Source organism: Lynx canadensis, chromosome A1, assembly GCF_007474595.2.
Source record: "Lynx canadensis isolate LIC74 chromosome A1, mLynCan4.pri.v2, whole genome shotgun sequence".
NCBI classification, from domain to species: Eukaryota; Metazoa; Chordata; class Mammalia; order Carnivora; family Felidae; genus Lynx; species Lynx canadensis.
Genome location: NC_044303.2, coordinates 207,029,703 through 207,042,928, shown reverse-complemented (window position 1 = coordinate 207,042,928; position 13,226 = coordinate 207,029,703). Strand labels below are relative to the sequence as shown.

Genomic DNA, 13,226 nt, shown 5'->3' with positions numbered 1-13,226 from the left:
TGGTAGAGAAACCAGTTAAACATTTTTAATCTGTCTTCTTTGGATACAGGCTTTTTCCTCTGAGGTTTTCAAATAATGTCCCAACACTGATGACTCAAATATTTTCTCTTTTAGAGTAGGCAACAGCCCTTCTGAATATTGTCTTTCTTCCTCTTTCTTCCCAGCAAAAGCTTGGTAATTTAAAGCTATGATACGGTAATCTGTTCTTTTCCTTAATTATGGGAACAAATATTTGCCTTGAACCCAATTACCAACAAACTTCAATATTAGAACTTCAGAGCATAAAACTTTTGAAAATATAGTATATAACAGCTTAGGAAAAAAACACATTATCACATTTGAGCCTCACAACAAACCTATGATACAGGTAATTAGGAGGCTCTGAGCGATTATGTAATTCGATGAAGTAAAGCTATTATATGATCAAGTTGGGATAGGTCTTCTGACTCCGAGTCTTAAGACCTACGTATTCTACCATCTATCTCTGCAGAACTGGGGAAAAGGTTTGGTATGGTATCAAACTCTGAACTGCTTTCTCAAAACTAAGCAAAAGATTCTGCATTGACTAAACTCAGTTGCAGCCAAATTAACTGCTGCTCCACAGTCAGTGAACAGTAACAAGCGGACCCTATTGTTGGCAAAATAGGCATCAAGTCAACCACACCCCCCTCCCAAAGCTCAAAATTTGCTCTTGAGACTGTCACTGCTTTCCAGTAGTGCTAAGATACCGTTTTTGAACAAAATGGAAACGGGTATTTCTGCCATGGAAGGCTTGTAGGCCACTCACAGCACAGGCTCCCAGAATTCACATCTCCCTCACACGAACAGCAGATTCGTCAACGATTAGCTACCAACTCTAAAATTCTAAGAGTCAGAAAATCTCGTATCTTAAAGCAGAAGGGAAATAACTTAATCCTAGAGAGAAGTGAGTTTTAAAAGGTGGAAATGTGAAAGGTAGGTTTTCTTAACAAAACACTTCAAGCATCCCAAACGGCAAACCAGATGTCCGCCATGTGCCACCCACCACCAGTCGGCCAACACAACACTGCAAAAATGCAAATGCAGGGGAAGCTCTGAACGCCTCTTCCTAGATCCCTTGCTCCTCTCCCCCTTCCCAGAGGTAACCACTACCTTGAATGTTTGTCTGCTCCACATACAGGAACACACAACAATATTTTAACAATGTTTTCCCTATGTTTATTTCTACAAATTTTATACATTCTTTTCAAAACGTAATACCTGCACTAGACAATTAAACAGTACAAAAGGATATACAGTGAAATGTCCCCCTGCTACCTAATGTAGCTGTTTTATGTGTATCTAATATAATGTAACTGACCAACTAATGTAACTTTTACGTGTATCTTTAAAGGAACACTCCACACATATGCAAGTAGTTACACTTAAATACCTTTTGGCTCCTGTTTTTTTATACACAAATGGTAGGTATACTATACACATTTGTTTGACTAGCCGTATTTCTCCCCCTAAAAATACACCTTAGAAATTGTTCCCTAAATTATATAAAGTCTCCTGCTTTTGTTTTTAACGTTTGCAGGATGTATCACTGCACAGCTGACCATAATTTAACTACTATCCTATTAGAAAAGTTACTTTCAACCTCTTGTATCTATAAACAATGTATCAATGAATAACTTATTATTTCACACAGGAGTGTATCTATAAGATAAATTCCTAGAAGTTGAATTGGTGGGTTCACTTTAATAAATACTGTACCAATTTACTCGCATTAGGAATGTCTGAGTGTTTTTGCATGACTTTAAAATTTATATGGGGAGCCTGAATGGCTCAGTCGGTAGAGCGTCCAACTTAGGCTCAGGTCATGATCTCACAGTTCGTGGGTTCAAGCCCCAAGTCAGGCTCTGTGCTGACAGCTAGGAGCCTGGAGCCTGCTTCAGATTCTATGTCTCCCTCTCTCTCTGCCCCTCCTCTGCTCATGCTCTCTCTCTCTCAAAAATAAACAAATACCCCCCAAAAAAGAATTTAAAAAAATTATATAAACAGCATGACTGTACATGTTCTTCTACTTCTTTGTTTTTTGTGGCCTACCCTTATAAACTTGAGATCTACCGATGCTGATACACACACACATATATATATATATATGTGTGTGTGTATCAGCATCGGTAGATCTATATATATATATATATATGTATATATATATGTTTTTTGTCCGTAAAGATTTTTTTTTTAGTAAGCTCCATACCAATGTAGGGCCTTAAACTCATGACCCCAAGATTAAGAGTTACAGCAGACACACCCTCCTTAAATTTTTAAATAACTTCTACTGTGATTCATTCACAAAGGGAACAGTGGCCTATTTACCTGAAATTGCAGTTTTATGTAGAAAAATACCAACTTAATTAATAGATTATTTGTATAAACAACTCATTTGCTAGAGACCACCTACACCACTAAAAAGACCATCTTCTCTTCTCTTGGAAAACTTAACAGAAAGTGCCATTTTAATTTACCGCAACAATAACATGACTGTGCTCATCTGTGCTTTCTTTTATAATGGTTGTACCGGGGGAAAAGTGAGTGGACTCTGTGCGGGAATGGAGACTAACACCTTGACAACCAGGAAAAAGAAAGAAGAAAAAAAGAGAACTTGGAAATAAAAGAGATAATTCAAGCATAATCCCAAACCAACCCGAGTTGTCTGTTTAAACCTTTCCCTCAAAACGTTGGCATTAAGTTACCAAAGGACTTTTTTAGACTGTAATAAGAAACAAAATAATCATTGCAAATTCACAGTCCCTCTAAGCATGAAATATCATATCAGGAATTTTTCTGCATATCAGTGTCACATCTTCTATTAGATTCCTTTTCTGTGTTAAATTTACCAAAGTGTATAACTAATTTTAAAAGCTGCATATACTCTGAATTATCTCCATTGAAATATATGGCTAATTGTAGCATTCATAAAAATTCTTGTCAAATTAAGGCTAGTGAAAGTTGCCAACATCGCCACTGTCATAGGTTATTTCTGCCGGCTCCCTTAGCATCTAGGCCCCCTTTTCTTTCTCCTAACAATTAATACCCATTTCTGTGTAAAGTATTTATTCTGTCTCCCAATAAGTACTTCAGAAGAAGATAAGAAGATGCCCCCACCACACACACACACACACACACACACACACACACACACACATCTAACAGTGGGCCACGGTCCTCCCAAGAGTAATGCTATCTCCCTTGCTGGTACCTACTTAGGAACACAAGCACCTGGCATCCCCGACCCCAGGGACTGTATGAGCCAATGAGATTCATGAGAGGTAGGCTGAGGTTTCCTTGCTTTGGAGAGAGAACCACAGAAAGAGAGTGGCTCAGTCAGTTAAGCATGTGACTTCAGCTCAGATCATCGTGATCTTATGGTTCGTGAGTTGGAGTCCTGCAACGGGTGAGCTTGAGCCCTGCTTCAGGTGCCCCACTTTGGGTAAAAAAAAATAATCACAAGGCCCACTTCGGATGAGTCCTGCTTCCCTCTCTCTCTCTCTCTTTCTATCTCTCTCTCTCTCTCTCCTCCTTTCTCTGCCCATCACTCATTTATGCCCGCTCTCTCTCTTAAAAAAAAAAAAGAAAAAAGAAAAAAGCACTGGCTGAAGATTTTGACTAATATCAACTAATATATTTATGAACAAATTTAACCCTATCTATGAGACATGTGATTCTTTGACTAATACTGGCCTTTCTACATTTGGCCAATCAATATTAGTCAATTTGGAGAGGCTGACTTTGACAGTATTTGGTACTTCAAGACAGGCACAAGTGAGAGAGTGAAGGATAAAGAACAGCACTCACTGGAGGGATTCATGTTACAGCCACATCACAGATCAAATCCAGAACATGAACATTTTCCTCTTGCTTTCCTATCTGCCATGCCAAAAGCCATCTAGCAAATAAGAAAATGAGAACTGACGTTGCACAGTTCTACATTAGAATGACGAGCATCCTAATCCAAGCAGAATCCTGGGAGGAGTGAGGTTATCAAGACTATTTTGGGGCATTAATGACCATGTCTTACAAATACTTGAAAAGGAAAAGCAGTTTGCGATTGCTAACAAGTAAAGAAACAGCATAGCCCAAAATAAATAACTTCAAGGGCACAGAGACATCTTACTGGCCTAATACAGACCCACCCTGATGGCTGTTGTTACCCTATTCTGGCATTTGCTTCTTACTTTCTTACATTGTTGGCCTTGCTGATTCTCAAAAGAAGACTTAGGCAGTTGCTTCCCTGTGGGCTATACAGCAATTTTCCAGTTCTATGACTCAGAAAGAGCAAGAGAAGGAAGGGTTCTCCTCTTCCATCCCTAGATAAAATCAGAAAATGTTTATTTTAGCTCCGGTAAAGCAAGGCTCAGTTAGTTAATTCACTGCACAGACTTTCACAACTTTTTTGTTCTTTCAAGTCAAATATTTACCAAGAGCTCAGTATATGCAAGTCACGGGTTATTATCTATCCAAAGCCAATGCATGAATTATATTTATCAGTTCCATGCTTTCTTCCTCTACCTCCCTAATAACAAAGTCAAATATTTTAAAGAAAAAAAAACTTATGTCTCACAAGGTTTGCAATTAAACTTTTTGTGCCACGGGCACCTGGGTGGCTCCATCAGTTAAGGGACTCACTCTTGATTCCACCTCAGGTCAGGATGTCAGGTTTGCATGGAGCACGTGGCTCTGTACTGACAGCGTGGAGCCGGCTTGGGATTCTTTCTCTCCCCGTCTCTCTCTCTCTGCCCCTCAGAATAAATAAATACACTTAAAAAGAAAAAACAAAACAAAACAAAACACTTTTTGTGCCAGAATTGGTGGGCTGGAGATCAAGTTTGTTATTTCCAGAATATTGTGTTGAAACACAAGGATAAGAGATTCCACTTTCCTTAAAAAAGTTCAAATGATGTGCACTAAGTTGTTAAAAATATCCTGTGCAAATAAATGGAAACGAACTACATTAATGAGCTAATAAATACTATCTGCAGGCAACGTCTGCACTACCTACCAGGTTTGGCACACAGAGACTGCAAAACTGATAAATCAGAAACACTAAAGGCACGGAGTCTGCATTCAAAACATAAACCATGCATCGCAAATATAGGACCAGTTTACATTCATTAACTGCTTCGAAAAAAATTAGTCATCCTTCCGGACGAGATGGCCCTCTTTTTTGAATTCCGTAAGCTAAGCCCAAAGCAAGCTTAGTTGGGAGGGGGCGGGGGCGGAGGAAGGAGGGGAACGACACATTTCACACTTGAGAATCAGCCGGGGCAGGTAAGTCGAGAACCTCCTAAAGAGGACGGAAATACAGACAATACTGAGGACTCCCGGGGAAGCGATGGGCCGGCCCTGAGCCCGGGGAGCACAGCCCCAGCGAACGGGAGGCCCTCTCGCCCGGGCTCGGCGCCGAGACCCCGGCGCCTGCACCCAGCGCCACACTGCCCCACCTGGGAAAGTTCGCACCTCCGCATCCCCGCCCCTCGCACGGGCGAGCCCCTCCGGCCGCGGCGCCGTCGCCATGGCGACCGGTCCCCTCCCCACCCCCACCCCGCCGGGGAGGGTCGCGCCGCAGTCCCGCGGCGGGGCCGCGGGCTCCGCTCCCGCTGGAGCCCGGACGGGGGCTGCCGAGCCCGGCAGAGGAGGAACGCCGGGGCGGGGGGAGGATGAAGAGGTGAGGAAGGCGGAAGTCGCCCGGATCGCGGGCCGGGGCCCGCCCTTGCCGCGGGGGTCCTCACCCTTCACTTTGCCGAAGGTGCCGACCCCCAGCGTGTCCCCCAGGATGTAGTGGCCGATCTTCACCCGCCCGTCGTGTTTCTGCTTCTCGGCTGTCGCCATCTTTCTCCAGGAACTGAGTCTGCGCATGGCGCCGCGGGAGGGGGCGGAGGGGGCGGGCAGGGCCGCGCCGGGGGCGGGCGGGGCGGGGGGTGGGGACGCGGGAGGGCAGCCGCGCCGCGGGGCCGCCGCCCAGCGCCGCCCGCCGGGTCCCCGCCGCCAGCCGTCGGGCGCAGACGCTCCCCCTGGCGGGGCGGGCGGGGGTCGCTGCGAGGGCCGCCGGGACCCCCTGCCTCGCGCGGCTTCGTTTGGGCCTGGGGCGCCCGCCCACCTGCGCGCGGGCGAGGGCTTCCTGAGCTGCGGGGGCGGGCGGCAGCCCCTCGGCTCCGCGGCGGAGTTTGTGCCGGCAGCGGTCTCCCCCGGTTGTTCCTCCTGGGCAGGGGGACCGATCTCCTCGTGATTCCGAGGGGAGAGTTGGGCACTGAGGAAGCCCGCCCTGGTGAAGCAGTTGCGTGGCTCGTTACTAGCGCAGCGTGAATTGAAACATGGCAGGGGACACCGCCCTGGCACTGCTTTCTAACCTTTTCGTTTTTCCTGTTCGGATGGAATCTAAAAGCCGCTGAGAGTTGTCAGTTGCATCTTTGATGGAGTTTCCCCTTTCTCCACCCACCTCCCCTCGCTCTTTGTTGTTGTTGTTGTTACTTTAAGCCAGTAAGTTGTTACTGGGCACCTCGACAGCTCAAGTAGCGTTGTTGGTCTTTCCTCCTTCTGGTTGCTTTTTCTGAAATTTCCTTCCCAAAAGCAAGCTCTGTTGGAAGGGATTAGGTTGCGAATATTGTGAACGTGTGTTTGCTCAGGAATGGGATGTTACAGACATAGGAATTAGTATTTTTCGGGTGTCGGTAAAATGTAGACTCTGAACTGAAAAAAGGCTTACAGTTGCATCAGCCAGATCAGTCGACAAATATGTATTGTACCTGCAACGAGTAAAATTTACTTTATTATCTATACAGACGTGATCGTGCCATATCACAGAGGAAGTAGAGAAAGTATGCTTATTCATATTAAAATTGTTAAGCCAGTTCACTACTCAGTTGTATTCTGCTGACACGGGCAAAATCAAATGTCTAAAAAAACAAGATATCTCAATTTTGCAGAGTCATAGCATTTGGGCCAGTGTCAGTGGGCAAAGAGTTGAGCTCTTCAAGAAAATAATATAAAAAAGTGAGACTAAAAAATGTTATCCTTTTTCTTCCTAACCAAAGCTACCCGGTTCCTCTGATTTTTATATGCTATTTATGAAATCAAAGTAACATGCATTAAGCACGGCTTTGTTCCAACCGAGGCACCGCAGAAGAAGCAAAAGCTTGAGCTTTTGATCAAATAAACACAGAATAGTTAACAACTAGCCTTGGATAAATTTTTATGGACAGTACATATTCTGAAGGACCAGAAACTTAAGAAGAAGTCTTTGACTATGACATATTTGTGGGGTGGGCAGTGGTCACAGTTGTAATTTTTGCTGTCTGGTTTCTTCACCTTTACTTGTTTGCCTTGTGAGTTTCTGCAGCTCAGACATGTTGCATCTTTACAAAGCAGAAATAGCTTGCTGGATTCTCTCAGGGAAAACACACACACACACACACACACACACACACACACCCCAAAAAACTTTAATCCCCTACCCTGAAATATCATCTTAAATTATTTTAAATTTGCATCATGTCTAGAATTCAGCCTAGCAAAATTCTGTTATTTCTTTTAACCTAAAAGAAAAAAATCACAAAGTACCTCAGCCCTTTGTGGTTAAGCCACAGAGGATCTTACAAGGGAGCAAACTGAAGCTGAATTTTGCAAACCAATTGTCAATCTCCACAAAACTATGAAAACCCAATTTAAAAAGTAATACAAACTTTTTTTTAACAGAAAAATCAGTTTGTTTCTGCTATAATGTTTTAGATTATAATTTTATTTAATAAATATTCATTAAATGCCACTGTTTACTCAAAAGCATTGTTGGGGAAATAAAACCTAGCATCTTAGATCAAAGAATCGAATAGGAACTTAGAGGTCGCCTTATTTGGTCTCCCATAGTCTCTGTTTAAGCAGCTTTTATTGCTGGGTTGTTGTTTTTGTTTTGTTTTGTTTTGTTTTTCCTTATGTTGAGTTAAACACTGAATTCAGTTAAGTTTCTAAGAAAGTAAATAATAAGTCTCCTTTAATCCTTTGCTTTTTCTCTTCATTCCTTTTAAAAAGTTTTTTGTCACCTTTTCTTCCATCCTCTCTTCCTTTGATTCTCCCATTGATCCATCCACAAACCCTCCTCCTTTCTTCAAGCACTGCCACACGGTGGATAAATACAAAATGAAAATTCGTGGCCCCTACCCTTGAGCTCATAGTCTAGGGTGACAGTTCTCTATATTTCTCCCACCCAAGACAGATAATATTCACATGCTCAATCAACATTGTCACAGGGTAGAAGTGAAGATAAGGCAAACTGTGGCTCACCCCCAGTTTCCAAACCCATCAGTTGTAACTCTGCCCCTATTGTCAGCAGAGTATATTGGAATATAAGTGGACAGGAGTGACTTTACAGGAGCAACCTTGATTCTGCACTAGTTTAAGAGGGAGGGAAAAGTAAATTGTTTTCCGATTTCAGTACTTCAGCTTTTATTAGTACAAACAAGTTGCATACATCTCGGCACTGATGAAGACACACCACAATGACCCAACACCACGGTGGAAAACCGCTGGTATAAGGAAGCTAAGTAATTGTCGACTGTTTCCTTTTTGGTGCTTTGGAGAGTCTAAGGGAGCTGTGCATTCTCTTGGTCTTTTCTTAAGGCCATCACAGTGTTAGTAAACCATACACTGTCAGGTGGATATTACGCTTCTTCAATCTCTTTCTCTAAATATGGTGGCCGGGGGGGCCTGGGTGGCTCAGTCAGTTAAGCGTCTGACTTCGGCTTAGGTCATGATCTCACGGTTCGTGGGTTCAAGCCCCACATCGGGCTATGTGCTGCCGGCCCAGAGCCTGGATCCTGCTTCAGAGTCTATGTCTTCTCTCTCTTGCCCCTCCCCTGCTCACGCTCTCTCTTTCTCTCAAAATAAACAAATAAACAAACATTAAAATTAATTAAAATTAAAAATTAAAAAGTGAATATGATAGCCAGAAATAAAAATTCCAAGACCGCACTTCTATTAATGCAGCTTAATATGTCCTTAGTTTCCTTGTAGTTACACTGTAACTAATATTCAATAACAACTAGGTATTAGTTTGCTAAACTCTGAGGACTCAAAAAACAAAGGAACACTGTACTGCCTTCAACAAGGCAATGTGATAGGTGCTATAATAAAAACACATATATATTTCTTTTTTAAAAAGGTTTTTTTTGGGGGGTTATTTTGAGAGAGAGCATGCATGTGCACACGCAAACGGGGGAGGAGCAGAGGGAGAGAGGGAGAAAGAGAATCTTAAGCAGGCCCCACCCTCAATGCAGAGCCTGACTCGAGGCTCTGTCTCTTGGCTGTGAGATGGTGACCTGAGCTGAAATCAAGAGTCAGTCGTTTAACCAACTGAGCCACCCAGGCACCCCAAAGATTTTATTTTTAAGTAATCTCTACACCCAACATAGAGTTTAAACTCACAACCCCAAGATGAAGAGTCGCATGCCCCACCAACTGAACCAGCCAGGTGCCCCTGTATATGGTCCTTTCAAAAGAGTTTCATCAAGGGAAGGCATACATAACCTTTATCTTTGGAGGTTCACAAAGGCTTCAGCCTGAATATAGTTAGGGGAATAGTAAGGGATATTGCACTACACTCAAAGAAGGGTGGCATTGTGTGGGGGAGCATGGGGATCCCAGGTAGGGGGAAAAGCATAAGTAAAATCACAGATGGAAAGAAGCCTTAGGCTTTTGGAGAAGAACAAAGTAGTTACAGGGGATGAAATCGACATGTACAGAAGGACTTACTAGAAGAAACAAAAGAGAAACAGGAGTAAATCCTGAAAGACCTCATTTGCACTTCTCAATTTGGACATTATAATGAGGCACAGAAGATGTGAAGTAGATGCATTTTAGAATTGCTTTCTTTACCAAAGAAATTGATGGCTATCTGTACCTTTGGTAGGAGGGTGACCAAGAAGTCAGGTGTAAGGGTCACCCTTTTCCCTCTGTACCCTTCTTAACTTTTTGTTTTTGAACCTTTGCATACATTACAGAGTCGAAAACTTTAACTGTTAGAAAAAAATTGTAAAGTCTGAATTCAGTGTGGAGGATGGATTGGAAAAGAGCAAGACCAAAGTGGTGATAAAACAGGAGAATTGGTGATTATCTGGTGAAGAAGTGATGAGATAGGCACTATTATGAAAAGCGAAAAACTCCAGAAACTCCAGACACATGTAGACATGAAATGAGCAATGTACAGAGAGATTGGTGTGGACAGAGAGGATAAGGAAGGAATCTTAGTTACCTCCTAGGCTTCTGGAGGGATTATTAGGGGACTGGGATGTTATAATTCTATTTGTAACATTAGGGCATCCAAAGACATTCAGGTAAAGATATCCAGGATGATACTGGTAATGTAGGCCTATTACTCCAAAGAAAGGTCAGTCTAGAGATATAGATGGGGTGTCATCACTAAACAATGGCAGATGAAGTAGGGCAATGAGTATGACAGAGATCTCCCCAGTTTGTAGAATTAAGAGATCTAAGGACAGAAGACTTACTAAGATAGAATATGGATAATTACAAGGCTCCAGAAGCAATATAAGCCTATGGGAGAGACAGAAAGAAGAGCAGTCAATTTATATTAGAAGCTCCCAAGAAGTTACAGTGATTAAAATTAGTTTGTGGATAATTATCCCGTTTATGTAGGGTAGATGATTCCTAACTCCTAGTTAGAAACTTTTTAGGCAAAAATGTCTCTCTCATGAGAAATTTTAAGCTTCAGTTACCCTTGTAGATATAGGCCCAGAACAGTTTTCTAGGGAAAATCTTTGTACTGTTTGCAAGGACTCATTTGGCCCATCTCTATGTACAGGTGGTTGGTTGATCCTTGTTGGATTACTTACTATTAATGAGAAAACATCATCCCTGCCCACCTCCAAGTTAATTCTCTTGAGTACCAGGCATGTGGATCTATTCATGATCAGAGGCATAAAGTGCATTCATTCACCAAAAAATGTAACTCCAAACTTTGTTGCCCTATTCTTATCAGTTAAGGGAAACAATATCCTTGGGAATATTAGGCAGAGAGAAAGAGATAATTGGACTGTCCTGTTTTTGGTCACTATTAGACTTGTTTTTACTCAATTTGCTAATACAAGGAGCTGATAAACACTTGGATATCTTGAATGGGCTAATAATTTGGCTCTCCATTCAGACTACTCATTTGGTTCCCCTCAAAACGATATTCTTTAAAAATATATTTGACATTGGGGCACCTAGCTGGCTCAGTCAGAAAAGCGTGCCACTCTTGATCTTGGAATTGTGAGCTCCAGCCCCATGATGGATGTAGAGATTACTTAAAAAAATAATAAAATCTTAAAAAAAATTTTTTTTGTTGAACATTCACCTAAGTGGAAGGGTACAAAATAGAAGATTGCTGGAACAATGTCCCAGGGAGCAAAGACACTGCCGTTCCCAGACCCTCACTTCTTAGCAGTCAACAGACCGACCAAGCACACATGCTGCAGGGTGGGGGTCTTCTCCCACCCCAAGTAATTTATCAAAGTAGTTCTTTTTCACCATCCCTTTCCAAGAAGCGCTCAGATAGACAAAAGTTTGAGTGATGTCGTGGCACCCCAGAGATGTGCAGTATCCCTTACAGACTGAGTCCTGTGCAGCTGCCCAGCTTAGATCCCTCTAATCTTGTGCTACCATCCTGTCCTCAGTGCAGATGTAGTGTAAGAATGTAAGGGATGCGATAAGAAGCAGACATACAAAGCCTCTTCACTCCTGCTTGTCCAGATTTACAGCCTGCCTCTAACAAAGATAGTTACTAAAGGTGTGCACTTTAGCGTTCTAACCTCATACCTGGGCTTGTCATATTTGTCATATGTCATAACACATATTTCCCCTGTGTGCCTTATTCTTCGGTTATTTTTCTTTACTTTCAGGGAAATATTACTCTTTAGGCTCCCCAGATGCTTTTTTAGATTTTTTTTAAGCTATAAAATGTGGTTGACAGAATCTTATTTTTTTAAATTTATTTATTTAAATTCAGGTTAGATGGGGCGCCTGGGTGGCGCAGTCGGTTAAGCGTCCGACTTCAGCCAGGTCACGATCTCGCGGTCCGTGAGTTCGAGCCCCGAGTCAGGCTCTGGGCTGATGGCTCGGAGCCTGGAGCCTGTTTCCGATTCTGTGTCTCCCTCTCTCTCTGCCCCTCCCCCGTTCATGCTCTGTCTCTCTCTGTCCCAAAAATAAATAAAAACGTTGAAAAAAAAAATTTTAATTCAGGTTAGGTGACATACAGTGTAGTCTTGGCTTCAGGAGTAGAATCCAGTGATTCACCACTTACAAACAAGACCCAGGGCTCATCCCAACAAGTGCCCTCCTTAATGCCCATCATCCATTTAGCCCCTCCCCCCCCCACCCATCTCCCCTCCAGCAGCCCTCAGTTTGTCCTCTGTATTTAAGAGTCTCTTATGGTTTGCCTCCCTCTGCTTTTATCTTATTTTTCCTTCCCTTCCCCTATGTTCATCTGGTATGTTTCTTAAATTCCACATGAGTGAAATCATGTGATACTTGTCTTTCTCTGATTTATTTTGCATGGCATAATACACTCTAGTTCCATCCACATTGTTGCAAATAGCAAGATTTCATTCTTTTTGATTGCCAAGTAATATTCCATTGCATATATATATATACCACATCTTCTTTATCCATTCATCCATCGATGGACATTTGAGTTCTTTCCATAGTTTGGCTATTGTTGATAGCACTGCTATAAACATTGGGGTACATGTGCCCCTTTGAATCAGCACTCCTGTATCCTTTGGATAAATTCCAAATAGTACAATTGCTGGGTCATAGGGTAGTTCTATTTTTAATTTTTTGAAGAACCTCCATACTATTTTCCAGAGTGGCTGCACCAGTTTGCATTCCCACAAACAGTGCAAGAGTGTTTCCTTTTCTCTGCATCCTTACCAACATCTGTCGTTTCCTGAGTTGTTAATTTTAACCATTCTGACAGGTGTGAGATGGTATCTCATTGTCGTTTTTGATTTGTATTTCCCTGATGATGAGTGATGTGGAGCATCTTTTCATGTGTCTGTTAGCCATCTGGATGTCTTCTTTGGAAAAGTATTCATGTCTTCTGCCCATTTCTTCACTAGATAATTTTTGGGGGGGGGCGTTGACTTTGACCAGTTCTTTATAGATTTTGGATACTAACCCTTTATCCAATATGTCATTTGCAAATATCT

The 13,226-nt window shown here is 42.5% G+C and overlaps 1 protein-coding gene across 6 annotated transcripts in view; it reads right to left on the bottom strand.

Annotated features, from left to right (window-relative positions):
- PRKAA1 (protein kinase AMP-activated catalytic subunit alpha 1) overlaps positions 1-5,907 on the bottom strand; it is a 37,235-nt gene extending 31,328 nt beyond the window's left edge. For 2 of the 6 annotated variants that reach the window (XM_030330708.1, XM_030330719.1), the window contains exon 1: positions 5,760-5,907. In XM_030330708.1, coding sequence (XP_030186568.1) covers positions 5,760-5,886 — 127 coding nt within the window. In that variant the 5' untranslated portion in view covers positions 5,887-5,907. Of the gene's footprint in view, positions 1-3,825; positions 3,917-4,205; positions 4,338-5,759 lie in introns of all 6 variants that reach the window. The other 4 variants (XM_030330715.1, XM_030330716.2, XM_030330717.1 and 1 more) reach the window with 4 other exon arrangements.
- Between the last annotated feature and the right edge of the window lie 7,319 nt (positions 5,908-13,226).